The 19,823-nt window shown below is 47.0% G+C and overlaps 1 protein-coding gene across 1 annotated transcript in view; it reads left to right on the top strand.

Moving 5' to 3' along the window:
• The window catches only part of loxl4 (lysyl oxidase-like 4), a 103,242-nt gene that overhangs the window by 42,095 nt on the left and 41,324 nt on the right, over positions 1–19,823 (top strand). Inside the window, exons 5-7 of the mRNA XM_068002044.1 lie at positions 10,807–10,845; positions 13,348–13,561; positions 16,995–17,178. Of these exons, the coding sequence (XP_067858145.1) occupies positions 10,807–10,845; positions 13,348–13,561; positions 16,995–17,178 (437 nt within the window). The remainder of the gene's footprint in view (positions 1–10,806; positions 10,846–13,347; positions 13,562–16,994; positions 17,179–19,823) is intronic.

Here is a 19,823-nt window from a genome sequence, read left to right as displayed (position 1 = left end):
CCTTATTTGCCCTCCTTACATTTAAGATGTAAACAGTTTGGATATTTTGAGTCCTTCCCTGTGAGCCAAGTTGGTTGTGGTTTTCTCACTTTTTATAACTGCTTATGTTTCCTCCCAGCTTAGTGTAGCAACGTAGCTCGAACATTTTGTAACCATTATCGCAACTAAGGAATATGTCCAATTTCTGGGCAAAGGTATATTTACGAAAGCCCCGATTTTAACCCCCCCCCCCAGCCTGGTGCCCGACGAGAATGGGCCGTGTTGGGAGTTAAAATGTTTGCAGCGACCTATTCACCCCTCTCGCCCCTTCTGACTCGAGAGTGTTACCCACTGAGTCAGAGCCGACCGACAAGTGCAGGATGCACGGGGTGGTGGGGGGCAGGGGGAGGGGGCAGAAGTGGGGTGGGGGGTGTCCCTGACTGCTTGCTGCTATTCTGGGCCACTGCATGACATGGTCTGCTTTATTGACCGTGGGAACCATGTAACACTCTGCACACCCCACACATTCTTATTTGACTGGGCTGCTGGTTATACAATAGCGGTGCCCTGCTCCTGGGGGGGGAGGGATATTTTCCCTGATGGTGTTGGGCTCACTCCCAGTGATGGGGGGAAGAATTCCAGCCTTGCCAGTGACGCCCGCGTCCCGAGAATGAATGAAAAACAACACCATCGGCCAAGGTTCAAAATAGACTCATGCAATTGAGTTAATATAATGGGCGACTGGGAGTAACTTCGAGACTGGAATCAAATTTAAGCAATTGCAATGGTGAAGGAATGCAAATTTGAAAGGCTCAGATTCCAGTGGGATTCCGCTAATATCTAATTTACAGAAACAAATCGGACAGCCCTGAGATCCATTCAGCCATCTTTCCAGCTCCACTCTGGGTTATTATTATTATTATTGAGCTAGAATGAGTGGGAACCCTTTTCAAGTTGGCTGAAAGCCCGGTGCTCAATGGGGAACCTTCTCAGAATAATAGACTCACATGTTCCGGATCAGCTTTTGCCAGTGTCCTGTGTTGACTGCCAGCTGCTGCATAGCATCTACTCGAAATATGGCAAAGATTAGACCTGGATTGATTCACAAGCTCACAGCCCGGTCAGTAATAAAGGAGAACGAACTGACTCTCAAAAACCACATTAATGTTCCAGCACTCGCCTCAAGAGGCAGCGCCAGGATGTAAATGAGATCGTCCACATGCCTCTGAGGCAGAGATAACCACCGCGCAGGAGCGAAGCGCCTTGGGACGTTTTACTACGTTAAAGGCGCTATACGAATGCAAGTTGTTGTTTTGTTCTCTGTCGCTAGGAGGGGGAAAACGTCACCAGAAACAAGGGCAATGGTTCAGGGCGAGGCCGGACACGTGGAGTTTTATTTGCGTTTTCAACAGCTTGATGGGTTGCCTGGAAGGCTGGTTAAGGTCACCGAGCTTATTTAAGAACAAGTAGATGCTGTAACGGGAAGATGGCAGGGTTGGTAATCAGGAAGGGTAGAATCAAGTGAGCCAAAGAGCCTTCTGTGTCCTCACCTATCTTCTAAATAAAAATAAGCGGCTGGCACTCGCTATCAAGGCCATCGCTGTGTTTAGCCATTGATAATCTGAGCCCTTAGTCTGCCCATACTGGCCAGCGGAGTACAGTAGTTTGCACGTTGCTGGCCTGAATGGGACTCCTCCACCCCCCCACTCCCAATCTCAGAGAAGGGCTGTGACATGATCATTGGCGTCGATTTTAAACCCCCCCCCCCCATCCCATCCCATTCCCGCCCCGGACAGGCAGGAAAGGGTCAGGGTGAGCAGTTAAAATCCTAAAAATCAAGATCCCGCCTCCAAACCTCCATGTCCCTGACCTGGCCGGGTTCGTCGGTCGTGACTGTGCTCTCATGCACCCTTTCCGCCTCCCCGTTAATATCGGGGCCGTTAAGTTGCAAACATGTCTTCATAGCAGCTACTCGTTCACACATCTCGCACGTGTGCAGTGAAGTTCAGTGCCGCCACCTGTCTCTGAATCTGCCTTCAATATAAAGTTTGATGAGTTGGGACAGAGGCCATGTTGTGGAGATCACGAGATAGATTTGGATGAAAAAGGCCATTTAGCCCATTCAGCCTCAACCTTTCGGAGTCCCAGCCCTCCCACCTTTCCATTGCAGCATCCAGCGGTGTTTTATATGAGCTCAGTATCCTGGCTTTAACCATTCTTCCTGAATACCCGTTCCAGATGTTGATCGTGGTCTGTTTAAATAATCACTTCCTGACATCTGTCCTCAACATGCCCTTCACAACCCTGACCCTGTGCCCTCTTGTCCTGCTGCCCCAGTGTATCTGAAAGTATGGATTCAGGTTTACCCTATTCCATTAAGTATCTTATATACCCCTACGATCCCCCTGCAGAGGCTGAAGAGCTCTATCGAAGGGCTGCTTCCACTCTCCGTAAACTTAAGCTCATCCAAAACTCTGCTGCCCGTATCCTAACTTGCACCAATTCCCATTCACCATCATCCCTGTGCTCACTGACCTACATTGGCTCCTGGTCCTGCAACGCCTCGATTTTAAAATTCTCAAGCTCGTGTTCAGATCCCTTCATGGCCTCGCCCCTCCCTATCTCTGTAACCTCCTCCAGCCCTACAACCCTCCGAGATCTCTGCGCTCCTCCAATTCTGGCCTCTTGCGCATCCCTGATTTTCAGCGCTCCACTATTGGCGGCCGTGTCTTCAGCTGCCTGGGCCCTAAACTCTGGAATTCCCTCCCTAAACCTCTCCACCTCTCTCTCCTCCTTTAAGACGCTCCTTAAAACCTACTTCTTTGACCAGGCTTTTTTGGTCGCCTGTCCTAATATCTTCTTATGTGGCTCGGTGTCAAATTTTTGTTTGATAATCGCTCCTGTGAAGTGCCTTGGGACGTTTTACTATGTTAAAGGCGCTATATAAATGCAAGCTGCTGTTGTTGTTGCTTTGACTGGCAGTGTAGTATACATAAGGTGTTGGAGAGTAAGGAACACAGCCACAGAATGCCTGTGTGGTGAACAAAGCACAAAGTGTCATTGGATATTGATAGTTTCATTAATCAATAATACCATTAGCCGTGTCACTGAGCTTTGAGTTTCCCCAGTTTCTCTCAGGTTTTTGTCTTTATTCCCACTGCCAGAGTTTCAAAGAGCCCACATCAGTTATTCATGAACCAAGAGACATTCTGCAACATTTCCTTTCATTTTGGTCCCAAATCAAAATAACGTGCGATAGAAATAAGGAGAAAAAAAATACATGCACTTACTTAGGGCCTCATGATGCCTTAAAGCGCTACACCCAAGTTACTTTTGTGGCTATCATGTAGGCAAACGTCGCAACTGTTTTTGCGCACAGCAAGATCCCACAAACAGCAATGAGATGAAAAGACCTGTTAATCCGTTTTCGGTGAAGTTGGTACGAATTTACGTCACAAACACCATCAGGCAGCACGGAGCCATTTAACGGATGATGCTTAACATCCGTGAGGTCCCTGGAACCAAAGGTTAAAAGGCAACGTGGATTTCAAACTATTTGGAGCAGCAGAGATCACTGAGGGTCAAGGGGGTAAGTGGCGATGAGAAGTTTCTTGAGCCCGATCCATCAGTTTCGTTTGCAACCTATTCAGTGACAAATGAAGGGCCTGTCAGACAGTGTTTACTTTCGAAACCAGCAGCTGTGGAACCTGGGTCAAGGCCCGAGCCAGGACATTCCTCCAGCAGCTGCTGCCCTGGTGTCTCGCCCATAGAACTTGCCAAGTTACAACAAAACAAAGCTACTTGCCAAATTACAACCCTCCTCCCCTTCCCATCTCCAAGATAATGGAGGGAGCTGACAAAATGTATCCGGGCAAATTACTCACTGTGACGAGGCAAGTGGGAGATATGATGAGGAGGCGCGGAGGACGGAGATAGTCCATGGAAAAGAGTGGACTTGTTGGGCTCGTGACCTTTATCTACTCCTAAAAATTCTTATTCTATGTTCAGTCTTTCTGGTGCTTCTTAAAGAAAGCTTTGGACATATATCGCACCTTATTTCATCTTTCAAAAACGTCACGTAGAATGAATTACATTGTGCGGTTATTACGCGGGTAAATTCAGTAGCCATTTTGCACACAGCAAGATCCCACAAATCACAGTGAGATGAATGGCCAGTTAATCTTTTTTCTTTTTTTGCATGGTGTTGGTTGAGGGAGGAATGTTGGTCAGGGCACTGGGAGAACCCCCTGCTCTTTTTTCCTCATAGTGCCATTTGGAGGTAGGTTTTAAGGAGCATCTTAAAGGAGGAGAGAGAGGCGGAGAGACTAAGGGAGGGAATTCCAGAGCTTAGGGCCTAGAGTTTGTAGTTGACTTCTCTCAGTGGTGAAGTTGTAGCAGCATCTTGTAGTATCAGCAATGACATGAACCTTCTATTATTGCCTAAGATGGTGATCTTTGAAAGAAAGTTTTGGGATTGGATGATTTCTGTCTATGTGATCTTTTGGTGACCTTTTTACGTGAATGGGAACTGGGAATAAATGGTAACGTTGTCGGCTTTATTGGATGAATATCTACCATTATGAGCCCCAGCCCCAGACATGAAGGAAAGAAATCTCTTGGGTTTGGGGGGAATGTGGGTGGAAGGAACGAACGTAGACCGTCTCGATCTTGGGCATGTCCGTGTATAACACATGGTTCAGAGATTTTTCTTTCCCCCACGAGATGTGATGAATATTTCCTCTTAAATCAGTCAAAAACTTCAGGCATTTAGCCAGAGAAATCTGACGCCTTATGTCTACAGCAATTACAAATTCCCCAAGCTGTAAGTAGGGATGGCCCATGGAAGCTTTAGAATCAGCAGAACAGTAGCAACAGCACAGGAAGACATAGGAACAGGAGGAGGCCATTCAGCCCCTCGAGCCTGCTCTGCCATTCACTTAGATCATGGCTGCTCTGCACCTCAACTCCATATCCCTTGATACCCTTACCTAACAAAAATCTATCGATCTCAGTCTTGAAAGCTCCAATTGACCCCCAGCATCCACAGCCTTTTGGGGGAGAGAATTCCACATTTCCACCACCCCCCTTTGTGTGAAAAAGTGCTTTCTGATTTCCCTCCTAAACGGCCTAGCTCTAATTTTAGGATTATGTCCCCTCGTTCTTGATTCCCTCACCAGAGAAAATAGTTTCTCTCTATCTACCCTATCGAATCCACTTAACATTTTAAACGCCTCAATCAGATCTCCCCTCAATCTTCTATACCCAAGAGATTAATGACCCGTTTCCATAACTGTCGTCACCACACTCCCTTGTCCAGTTTTATTGGATATTAAACAGTTTCTTTAAAAAAAAAATTTCAGTCATTCTTTCCCCTGTAATATTTCTCTTCTTCTCTCATAGAATCTTACAGCACAAAACGGTGGCCATTCGGCCCATCGTGCCTGTGCCGGCTCTTTGAAAGAGCTATCCAATTAGTCCCACTCTCCCCTGCTCTTTCCCCACAGCCCTGCAAATTTTTTTCCTTTTCAAGTATTTATCCGATTCCCCTTTGAAAGTTACTATTGAATCTGCTTCCACCGCCCTTTCAGGGAGTGCATTCCAAATCTTAACAACCCTATGTGTGAGAAAATCTCTCCTCATCGCCCCCTGGTTCTTGTGTCAATTATCTTAAATCTGGATCCTCTGGTTGCTGACCCACCCATCAGTGGAAACCGCTCCTCTTTATTCACTCTTATCAAAACCCTTCTGAACTGTCCCGAAACCTCTGATTCTTGTCGACGTAGACTTGGTTCCAAGGGTGTTGACCATTTCTTTGGCAGCCACGCCAAGTACACGACGAGGCCTGTGGCGGCCCAGCGCGCTCAACACGTGAGCTGCGATTGGCTCTCCCGTCGCCCTTTGACCTTCCGCCGCGATTGGCGGTGGTGCAGCTCTCGAGGGTGGCCGCGGCTGCGCCTAGTTCCATAAACGTCTTCACGAATCAGGTTTTTCTTCCTCGCCATCAACCCGTGCGGTTAAAGTACGGATCGGCTCTGACCGAACGTCACTTTTCGGAGTTGTGACGTTATTGGACAGCCAAGCAGAAGCCAGATTTCAATAAAGCAATGGGAAGCGAAGCTTGGCAAAAGTCGCATAGATTCCCACTCTGAACTGTGTCTTGTGAAAGAAAGAAAGAACTTTCATTTATACAGCGCCTTTCACGACCTCAGGACGTCCCAAAGCTCTTTACAGCCAATGAAGTGCTTTTTGAAGCGTAGTCCCTGTTGTAATGTAGGAAACGCGGCAGCCAATTTGCGCACAGCAAGATCCCACAAACAGCAATGAGAGGATGACCAGGTCGTCTGTTTTTTAGTGATGTTGATTGACAGGTAAATATTGACCAGGACACTGAGGGAGAATCCCCCATGCTCCTCTTCAAAATAGGCATCTTTTACATCCACCTGAGAGGGCAGAAGGGACCTCTGATTAACGTCTCATCCGAAAGATGGCACCTCCAATAGTGCAATAGTGGAGCCTAGATTTTGTGCTCAAGTCTCTGGAGTGGGACTTAAACCGACAACCTATTGACTCAGCTATCCACTGAGCCACAGCTGATACTGTGCCATACAAGACATGGTTTGATGATGTTACAATGAGAATACACCTGAGTTACTGGGTGTCATTACCAGAAGTGAGCTTTCATTACTTATTATCAGAAATGATTGCATTTTGATTCTTATTAATTCTTACTGTCAGTAGCTGAGAATGCAACGTTTGGAAACTAATAACCATTAAGTAGAAAAAATGAGGACTGGAATTTTGTCGCCACTACAAAAAAACTGTGTTCGATCACACTGCAAGTATCCACATTAATATATCGAGTGATATATTTTAATTGAAGCCACTTTTCCTGCAATGGGATGCCGTAGATTACAGACGGATGATTCTCGTGCTCTCTGCTCCACTCCTGAAGATAACGTGATCCAGAAGTGACCTCTTAATGTTAATTAAAGGCAGTATTATGTGCAGAAATGCTTAAGTTGACAAGAGGAGTCAGAAAGGCAGCGGTAGATTCTGGCCTTCGCTCCCACCCCCTTACCCCCAACCCATTCCACGCAAATGTCCCCAAAGCTGGACGGTCAAACGGGATCAAGGATGCCGCTTTGTGGCGGCCGAACGTTCTGGCGGAACATAGACGTCCAGATTCGGAAAATCTGGGCTCCTGTGTCCCCAAAGTACCGTGGGAGATGATTTCCTCTGTGTGCTGGCTGCAGTGCAATAGTAACCTTGTGTGAGCCTGATGGTGCATTCTACACAATGATTGTGTGGAGGAACAGTGAATCCAGTTCACATGCGATGCCCGCCACAGTCAAATAGCTCACCAACACTCACTAGGCTCATACACGAGGAATAGCTACTTGGGCGAGATACCCAAGGCGTGCTGGTTCCCCAAGAGAGGAGGAAATTCACTGGAGTGGGGGGGAGGGGGCGGAAATGCTTCACTGAAATGGAACAGACTCAGAAACAGGACAGTCACAGAAAGAAATTACAATTAACTCCAGTAATCTTTTTGCTACTTTCTCATAGCAAGGGACAGGATGTATTCCGTCATTGTTATCGGTCTTTGTGAGTCTGAGCTCCTGAGGGAACGACCAGGATTGGACAGCAAGGCATTAGGATCTAATACAGCGTTTAAGAAAGTCTATTCTTTGAGGGAAGTATCGTTCGCACCAGTAGCGAGCATCTGGTACTGATTTAGTCCAGGCAGAAATCGGTGGCGTCTCCTAGTTCTTGGGCCTGGCTTACATTACAGAGAAGGTCTCGAGGTCACTGAGGATATTACGTTTTATATTTCCTGGGCCCGTGCGAAATAATTTGCGAACAAGGGCGTTTGTTGAATAGACCCAGTGCAACCCGAGACCCCGGTGTTTTGGACTGAGCGGTCCTTGTGATGGGGAGCTGTGAGCATTGGATGGCTGTCAGGGAACTCCGAGCAGTGCAGACGAGAGTGACGTCGCGCAGATTCTGATTTAAGCCCTTACTTGCTAAACGAATATCCCTCTTGGTTCCTTTGAGAATAGCTGGCCACATTCCTGTATTGAAGTCTGAATTAATAACGACAGATTGGAGGCTTCAGTCCCTCTGTTGAGTGAACACAGATGGCTGCACGTTTTGCCCGCGTTATGTGATATTGCTGCATGATGTCGTTGTGTTTGGGGGTACAGTCTGTTCACTGAGGTGAAGTTTTTTTCCCACTGAATTTCTTCCTCTTAGGGACATAGGGAGGAGGCCATTCAGCCCCTCGAGCCTGCTCCGCCATTCACTTAGATCATGGCTGTTCTATACTTCACCTACATTTGCTCACCTTAGCTCCATATCCCTTGATACCCGTACCTCTCTTGGAGTCCGGAAGAGGAGGGAGAAACCATCAGGGGGAATGAGCGGCATAGTCAGTCAGGACTCTCCCCGGGAATTCCCTGGACGGTTCTCCCGGCCGGCCAGCGGAAGATCGGCACAAACCGTGGATACTGGGGGTTTCCACGACCGATCGGGAGACCCCCCAAGGAAATTCCCAGCATCTGTCAGTTCACTTCTGGTGCCAATTTTTGCCGAAACAGTTTAGTGGACCCTTGTTCCAGACACTAGGGTTGAAATACAAAAAGGTTGGAAGTCATGCTGCAGCTGTACAGAGCTCTGGTTAGACCCCACCTGGAGATACTGCATTCAGTTCTGGGCACTGCATCTCAGGAAGGATATATTGGCCTTGGAGGGGGCGCAGTGCAGATTCACCAGAATGATACCGGGGCTTAAAGGGTTAAATTATGAGGCTAGGTTGCATAGACTAGGCTTGTATTCCCTCGAGTAAAGAAGATTAAGGGGTGATCTAATTGAGGTGTTTAAAATGATTAGAGGAGTTGAAAGAGCAGATAGAGAGAAACTATTTCATCTGGTGGGAGAGTCCAGAACAAGGGGGGAAAACTTTAAAATTAGAGCTTTCTGATATCAGCCCTGTGTTCAGGAGTGATGCCAGGAAGCATTTCTTCACACAAAGGGTAGTGGAAATCTGGAACTCTCCCCACAAAAAGCTGTCGAGGCTGGGGGTCAATTGAAAATTTGAAGACTGAGATTGATAGATTTTTGTTAGGTAAGGGTATTAAGAGTTACGGAACCAAGGCTGGTAAATACACAGATCAGCCATGATCTAATTGAATGGCTCGAGGGGCTGAATGGCCTACTCCTATTCCTATGTCCCTATGAAACAGCTTCAAACTCACTTTGTAAACGGTCATTGCAATAGCCAAATAATGTTCTTAGTTTAAATTTATTTTTAGGGTTTAATCCTAAGCCAAGATTGAATGGAAAAGGACTAATTTTATTGGAACAACTTTGTAGCTGAAGCTCTGCTTACAAACTCTGTCTCACTGACCCCTGCCTAGATGAACCCATTGCTCAAATGATACATTATCAGACACTATTTGTTAAGGGACGGTCTCTTAGTTACATACTCAAACTGATATGAAACAATGACAGGTAATGAAAGGGAACATCAGTAAAGGGGTTCGCACCCATCACCCCCTGTGCTCGCTGACCTACATTGGCTCCTGGTCCAGCAATGCCTCGAATTTAAAATTCTCAACCTTGTTTCCAAATCTCTCCACGGTCTCACACCCTCCCTATCTCTGTAACCTCCTCCAGCCCGACAACCCTCCGAGATGTCTGCCCTACTCCAATTCTGGCCTCACTTCCTTCACCCTGCCATTGGCGGCCGTGCCTTCAGCTGCCTAGGCCCTAAGCTCTGGAATTCCCTCCCTAAACCTCTCTGCCTCGCTATCCTCTCCTTCTTTAAGACACTTCCTAAAACCTACCCCTTTGACCAAGCTTTTGGTCACCTGTCCTAATGTTTCTATCTTTGGCTCGGTGTCAATTTTTTTGTCTGATTTACGTTCCTGCGAAGCGCCTTGGGACGTTTTTCTACTTTAAAGGTGCTGTATAAATGCAAGTAGTTGTAGTAGTAGTTGTTGTATCACTAATCCAACTGGCACCTTGTCAGGCTGGGCTAGAATTATACCCATGTCCCAGAGGTGAAAATATCCCTGTCCTCCCAGTGCTCCTTTCCCTTTTTAAAAAAAATTATTCTGACAAAAAAGGCCCAAAATTTGCTAGAGCTGCAATATGTCATAAATAAATACATATTTTTGCCAGCAGCTTACAACTTCTTGATAGTTGGAGACTACATTATTGAAGTCACACAGACCTTCGATATGTTAGCTGAAGGTCGTGCATTGTTTTGCTTGTAGCAGAACCTGGAAATATTGGCTCTGCCATTTTTCACTTACTAAACAGTGATAGTTTATTTATATGGAACAGGGACAGATATTAATTAGAAGACTTTTAAAGAGAAATACTTTGGTACAATCAGTCGCGTTTTCTGAGAGGTATGAGTCGATCTCAAAGTCTCGACGTTTCTTTTTCCGGTTTTCTCCCGTTTTTTGCTCTTCCCGAAGGTGTTGTCTTCTCCTCCTGGGGTCGATCCCATGGGAACCAATTGCCCTTTCAGTGTGTCGCCCAAGTGTCAATGCGCGAGCTCAGGCAGCGAGCAGTGGCGGGAGCGTTCGAGCGCCCGGAGCCGAGTCCGGCACTCTGCCCACCCACCGTCCACAGCCGTGTACTTTCCGGTGGGATGTGAACTTGCGTTCTGTGGATTACGAGGCCAGTAACACAACCACAACATCACCGTCCCTCGCACACGCAGTGACTGCGAAATCTTGCCCCTCCCCCTCCGTCGTGTGTCTAACTCTTAATACTTTGCCTGGTAATGTATTTATCTTTCGCATTCTTTTGTTCCAGGAAGCAGTGGGATCAAAAGATGAAGAATCCCAAGGCCAGGTAACAATTTATCTTTCTTTCAGTGATGCATCAACTGGAACAGCAGGTAGCTTTAAAGGCCTCTCCATGACCTTCTTGCACAGTGAATTAATGTAGTATTTCGACAGCAAAGACCTTTTGTAAAGCGTATGAGAAAACAGAAGGTTTGCATTAGCTTAGATCTAAACACTAAAAGTTTGGAGAGAAAGAACAGAGTTTATTACTTGGTAATGACATTTATAGTGTGAACTATTTAACAGACTAATTACCTTAATTGGAAAAATATTTGTGACGGCTGTTTTCTGTTCACTGCTCCTGCTGCGGTTCTTGTCTCTGGTAGCTCTCTGCTACCTCACCCAGGAGGCCATTCTTCGCCTGTGAGCCTCGATAACATGTGTGTAGTGGGCTATTCTATCTTGGTGGTGGTTAGGAGTTGCCAACTCTGGTTGGCTGTATTCCTGGAGGTTTCATTACATGACATCCGGCTTCCCACTGTCACGCCATTGGTCGCCCAACATGTCCATCCTCATGTCACATCATCTTCCCACGGCCAATTGGAAAGTGAACAGACTCTTCATGACTCAATTGGATGATTCTTGACTGTCATTTCTCCCTTTCTCCCTCAACTCCTAGAGTTTTTCTTTATAACTAATCAACAAAAGCTTTCAAAGAAAATGAAAAAAAAACCTGTTTTTATTACCCCCAATGATTTTTCTCTCAGGTTTTGCTCTCAGCAGTGTCCTAGAGATTAATCTTCAATTCCTGGCCACTCCAGGACAATCCTGGAGGGTTGCCAACCACTAGTGATATTACATTTGCACCCAATCCTGTCCACACCCCAAACATCCTCAGAGGTTCGCTTTCCAGCAGGATGGTCAGGAGCAGCGGCCCTCGCTGATTGTCTTCAGTCTTTTGCCCGGAAACACTGAGGCCAATTGTAGCAACCCCTCGACTAGCCCAACTCAGATACAGACCAGGCCTCAAAATCTTTGACTTTCCGGGTTTGTCATGGTTCCGTATCGCACGCGTGCCGTGAAGTTCCCAACGAAGCCACAGGAGGGCAGGTCTCCTTTGTTTTATGGTGTGAGGCAGGTGCAGTCCCCACCGGTTATAGCGGGCACGTTGCCGTGAACACGATTTGCCCGCTATCCGCGGTGATACCTGACGGTCGAGATCCCGGGGTTGGCGGGAAATGCGGAGCCAGATGACAGGAAATCGAAGCCCTGCTGAAAGCACGGGATGTGGGAGGGGTGGGGGGGGCGGGGGTAATCTTCACCCTCCATCTCACGTCTAAATGCCCCAGTGCCGTTACTCAATGCCTCATGTACCAAGACTCTATGTTCTTGACAAGACCTGGGACAGTATACGCACAACGTTGTAAGTGGGGATCGTAAAAGCGGGACTGTGCAAGCGGGGACAGTATAAGCACAACGTTGTAAGTGGGGATCGTAAAAGCGGGTCTGTGCAAGCGGGGACAGTATAAGCGGGACAGTGTACGAGGGACGGTGTAAGTGGGACGGTGTACGAGGGACGGTGTACGTGGGACGGTGTAAGCGGGACAGTGTACGTGGGACGGTGTACGAGGGACGGTGTAAGTGGGACGGTGTACGAGGGACGGTGTACGTGGGACGGTGTAAGCGGGACAGTGTACGTGGGACGGTGTACGAGGGACGGTGTAAGCGGGATGGTGTACGTGGGACGGTGTACGAGGGACGGTGTACGTGGGACGGTGTACGAGGGACGGTGTAGGCGGGACGGTGTACGTGGGACGGTGTAAGCAGGACGGTGTACGCGGGACGGTGTACATGGGACAGTGTAAACGGGATGTTGTATGTGGGATGGTGTAAGCGGAACGGTGTAAGCGGGATAGTGTACACGGGACGGTGTACGCGGGACGGTGAACGTGGGACGGTGTGTGGGATGGTGTAAGCGGGACGGTGTATGTAGGACAGTGTAAGCGGGACGGTGTATGTAGGACAGTGTAAGCGGGACGGTGTATGTAGGACAGTGTAAGCGGGACGGTGTATGTAGGACAGTGTAAGCGGGACGGTGTACGCGGGACGGTGTATGTAGGACAGTGTAAGCGGGACGGTGTACGCGTGACGGTGTATGTAGGACAGTGTAAGCGGGACAGTGTAAGCGGGACGGTGTACGCGGGCCGGTGTAAGCGGGACGGTGTACGCGGGCCGGTGTATGTAGGACGGTGTAAGCGGGACGGTGTATGTAGGACAGTGTAAGCGGGACAGTGTAAGCGGGACGGTGTACGCGGGCCGGTGTACGTAGGACAGTGTAAGCGGGACAGTGTAAGCGGGACGGTGTAAGCGGGACGGTGTACGCGGGCCGGTGTATGTAGGACAGTGTAAGCGGGACGGTGTATGTAGGACGGTGTACGCGGGCCGGTGTATGTAGGACAGTGTAAGCGGGACAGTGTAAGCGGGACGGTGTAAGCGGGACGCTGTACGCGGGCCGGTGTATGTGGGACGGTGATTGTACTTGTCATTCTCTTTATTTTCTGTTTGAAAGGATCTACTCAGCCGCCAGGAAGAAGAGCTTCTGGATCCACAAGATCACCTGTGAGGGCCATGAGCCGCACCTAACCCAGTGCAAGATCCAGGCCTCAGCCGGGAAGAAGCTGCATCCCTGTGACAACGGGATGCACGCGGTTATAAGCTGTGTGGCGGGGCCTGCGTTCACACAGGGAAGCGGGAATCGATTCAGGAAAGCCTATCGAGCCGAGGTAAAGCGGAAATCGATGCAGCCAGATGATTGGATCTATTTTGTTTAATTGACTGATCCTCCATGGCATTGCTCAGGGGTGGTCTTTGTATATTGGGGAACTGTCAGTCCAGGTTAATCTGAATTTTGAATTTAGACCACCTGTGTGCATTAAAGGGGACTGTGCCACCTTGCATTGCAGCACCAATGGTGCCTGGAGCACAGTTACGATGCTTAGCTGCTAACTCGGCCTGTCCCTTTAAGGCCACTGCCCCGTGGAGAAGTGGTGTAAATAGACACATTCTGAAGTGAATTCGAGCTTCTCTGGACTGCTGCTGGTTTGACTTGTACTCATGCCTTGCCCCGGACTCAATTTTGGGGCCTGTCTTTGCCCACCCCTAAAGCCACGATTCCTATTCCCAAGCACATATCTGTCCAGTTCCTTATTGCTGATCAATTCAACGGCTTTCTGCTGGGAATCTGTTCCAAAAACCCACTACCCTTTGGGGAAAAAGTTTACTTCAGCCTCTACATTACAACAGTGACTGCATATCCTGAGGTCATGAAAGGCACTAAATAGATACAAGGTCTGTCCTGTCTCTCTCTTTCTTTCTCTCTCTCTCTCTTTCTCTCTCTCTTTCTTTCTCTTTCTTTCTCCCTTTCTCTCTCTCTTTCTTTCTTCCTCCCTTTCTTTCTTTCTTTCTCTCTTTCTTTCTTCCTCCCTTCCTTTCTTTCTTTCTCCCTTTTTCTTTCTTTCTCTTTCTTTCTTCCTTTCTTTCTTTCTCCCTTTTTCTTTCTTTCTCTCTTTCTTTCTTCCTCCCTTTCTTTCTTCCTCCCTTTCTTTCTTCCTCCCTTTCTTTCTTTCTTTCTTTCTCTCTTTCTTTCTCTCTTTCTTTCTTCCTCCCTTCCTTTCTTTCTTTCTTTCTCCCTTTCTCTCTCTTTCTCCCTTTCTCTTTCTTTCTTTCTCCCTTTTTCTTTCTTTCTCTTTCTTTCTTCCTCCCTTTCTTTCTTTCTTCCTCCCTTTCTTTCTTTCTTTCTCCCTTTCTCTCTTTCTTTCTTCCCCCCTTCCTTTTCTTTCTTTCTTTCTCCCTTTTTTTTCTTTCTCTCTTTCTCTTTCTTTCTTTCTTTCTTTCTTTCTTTCTTTCTCTCTTTCTTTCTCTCTTTCTTTCTTCCTCCCTTTCTTTCTTTCTTTCTCCCTTTCTCTTTCTTTCTTCCTTTCTCTTTCTTTCTTCCTTTCTCTTTCTTTCTTCCTTTCTTTCTCTCTTTCTTTCTCTCTTTCTTTCTTCCTCCCTTCCTTTCTTTCTTTCTTTCTCCCTTTCTCTTTCTTTCTTCCTTTCTTTCTTTCTTTCTCCCTTTTTCTTTCTTCCTCCCTTTCTTTCTTTCTCCCTTTCTCTCTTTCTTTCTTCCTCCCTTTCTTTCTTTCTTTCTTTTTCCCTTTCTTTTTTCCTTTCTTTCCTTCATGCTGCATTTTAGACCTGCAAATGCTCATTCTGTTTTTGTAGTCCAAAGGCGTTTTCAGATTGCCTTTCTGCTTTTGGGTGATTTTCCCGGCCTCGAATGCTACTCTCCCCATATACTTGTCTACCCGATGCTGAAGACTGGGCATAAGATTTAAATTCAGAAGACCCTTGAAAAGAACAAGGAAAGTTGGCCCACTTATATTTCTAAATTCAGCCAACAGCAAGGGGAGCTGGTGGTCATTTCCACTTTCGCACTTGGGCCTCAAGACTTGCTGGGATGGAGCCCAGATGGGAAAATTGGGTGTGGAGAGTCACATACCTGTAACTCAGGCTGTCGATTTTCCGTCTGTAATTAAACTTAACTGAAAATTGCTTCTTTTTTAAAAAAAATAAAAAAAATAACATCCAATGAAAAGCATAAAAATCTGTGTGACATTAAAGCAGCGAACAAGGCAGGTGAACTTTTTCTAGTCTCGGTGAGTTTGGTTCTAATTACGTCGGCGTTGTGTGGAAGATTAGCCTGGAGATCACTTTGCAGCAGATGGAGGAACTTAACGCAAGTTGTATTTTTTGGCCAATTTAGCCAATCTCCTGTCACTTCTTGAAATGAATCGTCCAGCTGGAAACTGCACCGTCAGTGCTGACTACTCGAGATTTCCTTCTGCTCGTTTGTGATCGAAGGGGACACGGGCTGCCTGTGTGCCTGGTGTAAACGTGCTGGGTTAGAGTATGCTCCGGGGCATTGCGTGCGCTGACGACTGTGAGGAATTACTGCTCCCGGTGACACGCAGCCCCATTGCAGGGACCGCAGGCAGTTTGAGAGCCAAACCTACGCATACTGGTCCCTTCTTCATGTTATATATTAAGTTATATATTTGTACCATTTCAGTACAAACTCATCAATCAAATTAAACCCGACCTGGACAGTCTGTCTGACCCCATGTTATCAGATCAGAGCCATTACTCCTAAACGCATCCCTGTTAAATAACCTGTTGTTCCATTTTGTGTCGGGCCCTGGTGTGCGATGTGTATCAGACACTGGCCGCACTGCTCCCCGTTCCCCGCTATGCTCGCTGTGACGTATACTAATTATTTTCCCAGTAAATCGTGCCATGCATTCGCCACTGGAGGATCGGGGAATGCAACGGTCAAACTTATGAGGTGAGGTGTTTGTGGTGTCGGAGGTATCAGCCGTGGCTCAGTGGGCAGCATTGTGGCCTCTGAGTCAGAAGGTCATGGGTTCAAGTCCAGAGACTTGAGCACATAAATCTAGACTGATGCGGTACTGAGGGGGTGCTACACTGTCAGAGGTGCCGTCTTTCAGATGAGACATTAAACCGAGGCCCTATTTGCCCTCTCAGGTGGATGTAAAAGATCCCATGGCACTGTTTCTAAGAAGAACAGGGGAGTTCTCCTTGGGTGTTCTGGCCAATATTTATCTCTCAACCAACATCACTAAAAAACTCAGATGATATGTACTCTGGTCATCATCACATTGCTGTTTGTGGGATCTTGCTGTGCGTGTTTCCTACTCCACAACAGTGGCAACACGTCACAAAAAAATACTTCATTGGCCGTAAAGTGCTTTGGGACGTCCTGAGGTCATGAAAGGTGCGATATAAATGCTAATCTTTTTCTCTTGATTCATGGCATTCGTCTCCCGATATCACTGTTTAGCGAATTCCGGCCCATTGTTCCCGCGCGGTGAGAGCTGATACATTAGGCGTTCCCACAGAAAGTCTACTCTACAGCTGAAAACTGAGGGATGAGGGAAGGTGGGGGTGGGGTGAAGGTATGCTGGTAGAGGGTGAGGGCCAGCAGATCTGAGCTATACTGCCAGTTGCAAATTGCTCTCCACCTAGCAATGCTGACACATCTTTTCCACTCAACTGGCATAACCACGACGTATTCTGTATTGAAATAAAATGATGTGCTGATGATGTTTGAGCAAATCAATGCACATTTCACGACTGTATTTATCTTTTCTTTCTCAGCAACCTCTTGTGCGGCTGAAGAGTGGAGCGCAGACCGGCGAAGGAAGGGTAGAAGTCCTGAAAAATGGCAAATGGGGAACAGTCTGCGACGACCGGTGGAACCTCCTGTCTGCCAGCGTGGTGTGCCGTGAGTTGGGCTACGGCACCGCGAGGGAGGCTCTGACTGGGGCTCGGCTCGGACAAGGTCAGTAACACGTGGTGCATGGGTGGCGGGGGGTGAACCATTTAATTTAAACCCGGTTAACTTTCATATGGTTAACCAAAATCTCTAGGGAAATACAAACTAAAACGCCTATTACCACTCATCAAGGGTGACCGTGTTGGAGAACACATTGATTCACGTGAAAAAACGGGGAATGAAAAAGGCCATTCGGTCCATCAGAGTCCGCTCCTTCCACAGAACGTGGACAATCTACCTTATCATGGACTCTACCCAACTCTTAATTTCCTGAGGAAAAATTCTTTACGAACCCCCAAAGCTAATGAAGCTAAGCTCCAGAATATCTATCCCCACATCTCCCTTTTTTTTTAGCTTTGGTGGCTTTCCTTGGTCCCACCAGCACAAGAATTGCGATGTGCCAGGGAATATTTGATCATCTCGGTCTGTATTTATGTCGATAGTCTTCAGTCTAATTCCTAACCAGTTACTTTTTGAAGGAGTTAATCAGCACAGCGAGTTCTCACTTTTCTCACCTCAAGTACAGCAGGGGTTGGATGCAGAGTAAGCCTTCCGTTAGTCTGCCCCGGCAATGTTTCCCTAATCCAGGTCTAAAATTCAGAAGAAAGAAAGAGAGAAAGTAAGAGCGAGAGAAAGGAAGAAAGAAAGAAATTTGTAAAGTGCCATTCACGACCGTAGGACGTCCCAAAGCTCTTTACAGCCCATGAGGTATTTTTGAAATGTAATTACTTGTTGTAATGTAGGAAATGCAGCAGGCAATTTGCGCACAGCAAGATCCCACAAACAGCAATGTGATGCGATGTAAACCTTCTCCACTTGCCAACTTTCTGACGTCTCTGAGTGAGCTGGCGGTTTAGTAACAGTTCATGCTGAATTTCACGCTGTGTGCTCACGCCTACCAGGAGCTGTAACTGCCCCCGGCTCATTTCATGTAGGACCCTTAGAGTGTTTAGGGAGAGGGGGCTTTCATCCCATTATTCCGGATTGAATTCAAACCTAGATATCTCGAGGTGAAAGAATAGTGCGCTGACTCTTTGCACCACCCAGTTCCAAGAAGTTGCAATTATGTTCGGTAGGCATAAATTAAAGGTTGACTGAGAGCATTTAAAGACAGCTTGTATCCCACAGAATCAAAACAGAAAATCCGCAACTGGCAACTCATTCACGGAGCAGAATTGGCAGCAACCGTGGAAGTGTTAATCACTTGCCGAACACAGATAGTCTCTCTGCATTCAATGCGCATGCTTTGTTGTATTTAAATATTATTGGTTGGGGTGAAAGAGATGGTAGAGGGACACTAGGCAGTCAGTAAAAGTCTCCACAACCTTTCATACCTACTTCATCTATGTTTTAATTCTCGGGGTGTGGCCGTCGCTGGCAAGACCGGCATTTATTGCCCATCCCTAGTTGCCCTGAGAAAGTTTGAGACAACTGTGTGGTTTGCAAGGCCACTTCCGAGGGCAGTTAAGAATCAACCAACATTGGTGAGGGACTGGAGTCACGTATAGGCCCAGACTGGGTAAGGATGGCAGGTTCCCTTCCCTAGAGGGACATGAGTTGAACTAGTCGGGTGGGTTCAATCAACAGAGACTGTTATGGTTGGTGGTTCTCTGAAATCTTTTCTCTTATTCTTCCTAAGCTCTAAATGAGCAATGAGATAATGACCTGATAATCTGTTTTTAGTGATGTTGGTTGAGGGATAAATATTGACCAAGACATCAGGGAGAACTCCCCTGCTCTTTTTCAAAATAGTGCCAGGGGATCTTTCATGTCCACCTGAGAGGACAGACGGTTTTACGTCTCATCCGAAAGACAGTGCAACACTCCCTCAGTACTGGGAGTGTCGGCCTAGATTTTGCGCTCAAGACCCTGACCCTTCACCTGTGTGTTTCAAAAAAACAGTGTAGAAGCAATGAACTCTGCCCCCACAATCTCTGCAGAGACCCCTTCATGGGAAAGGCCTACAGCATCCTTACCACACAGTCTGTTTTCACTCTTTGATGGAATCTAAAACAATAAGGTTTACTTTTATAAAGTGAGATCACTAAATTGAAAACCTACACACGCTGTTTCAGCCACTGCAGTTTTTTAAGTTGGGGTGGATACTTCTGTGGTTTTTTTAAATACTGCTTATTGAAAATATATGAACACTTTCCCTGGGGATCTCTGCAAGCTTTAGGTTTCCAAAGCAAATAACATGTTGGATTCGCTGAGAATAGCCTCAGTGCTGTGGCAGGAAGTATTCAAATAATAGTCGGGTCTAATGGTTTCAGGGATTGGCAATGGCAGCTCGGTAGGAGTTGGCAGTAGGAGAATATTATTTATATATAAAGTATTCAGATATAATGCTCGTTTCTCATAAAACACTTTGAGGAATCTTTCTTTCCTCAGTTTTTCTCCCCATACCTCCTGACGATGTTGGGGTACGGTTCCCTCGGTGTTGGAAGTACCTCACCCAGGAGGTCATTCTTCATTCGTGAGCCTTAACTGCGAACGCTGGCAGGTTATTTGATGATGGGCCCAATTCTATCCTCACCCTACACCCATACGCATGCTCCTCCAATACGGGTCACCGGACACAGAGTCTCAAGCCAAGGAACCAAGCCGATTGTACCGTCTCCAACACTGCCCTGGCTGGGATTAACTAGCTC

The sequence above is a fragment of the Heptranchias perlo genome, chromosome 21 (genome assembly GCF_035084215.1).
Source record: "Heptranchias perlo isolate sHepPer1 chromosome 21, sHepPer1.hap1, whole genome shotgun sequence".
NCBI lineage: Eukaryota > Metazoa > Chordata > Chondrichthyes > Hexanchiformes > Hexanchidae > Heptranchias > Heptranchias perlo.
The sequence above is the reverse complement of the archived record's forward strand: the minus strand, read 5'-3'. Positions and strand labels throughout refer to the sequence as shown.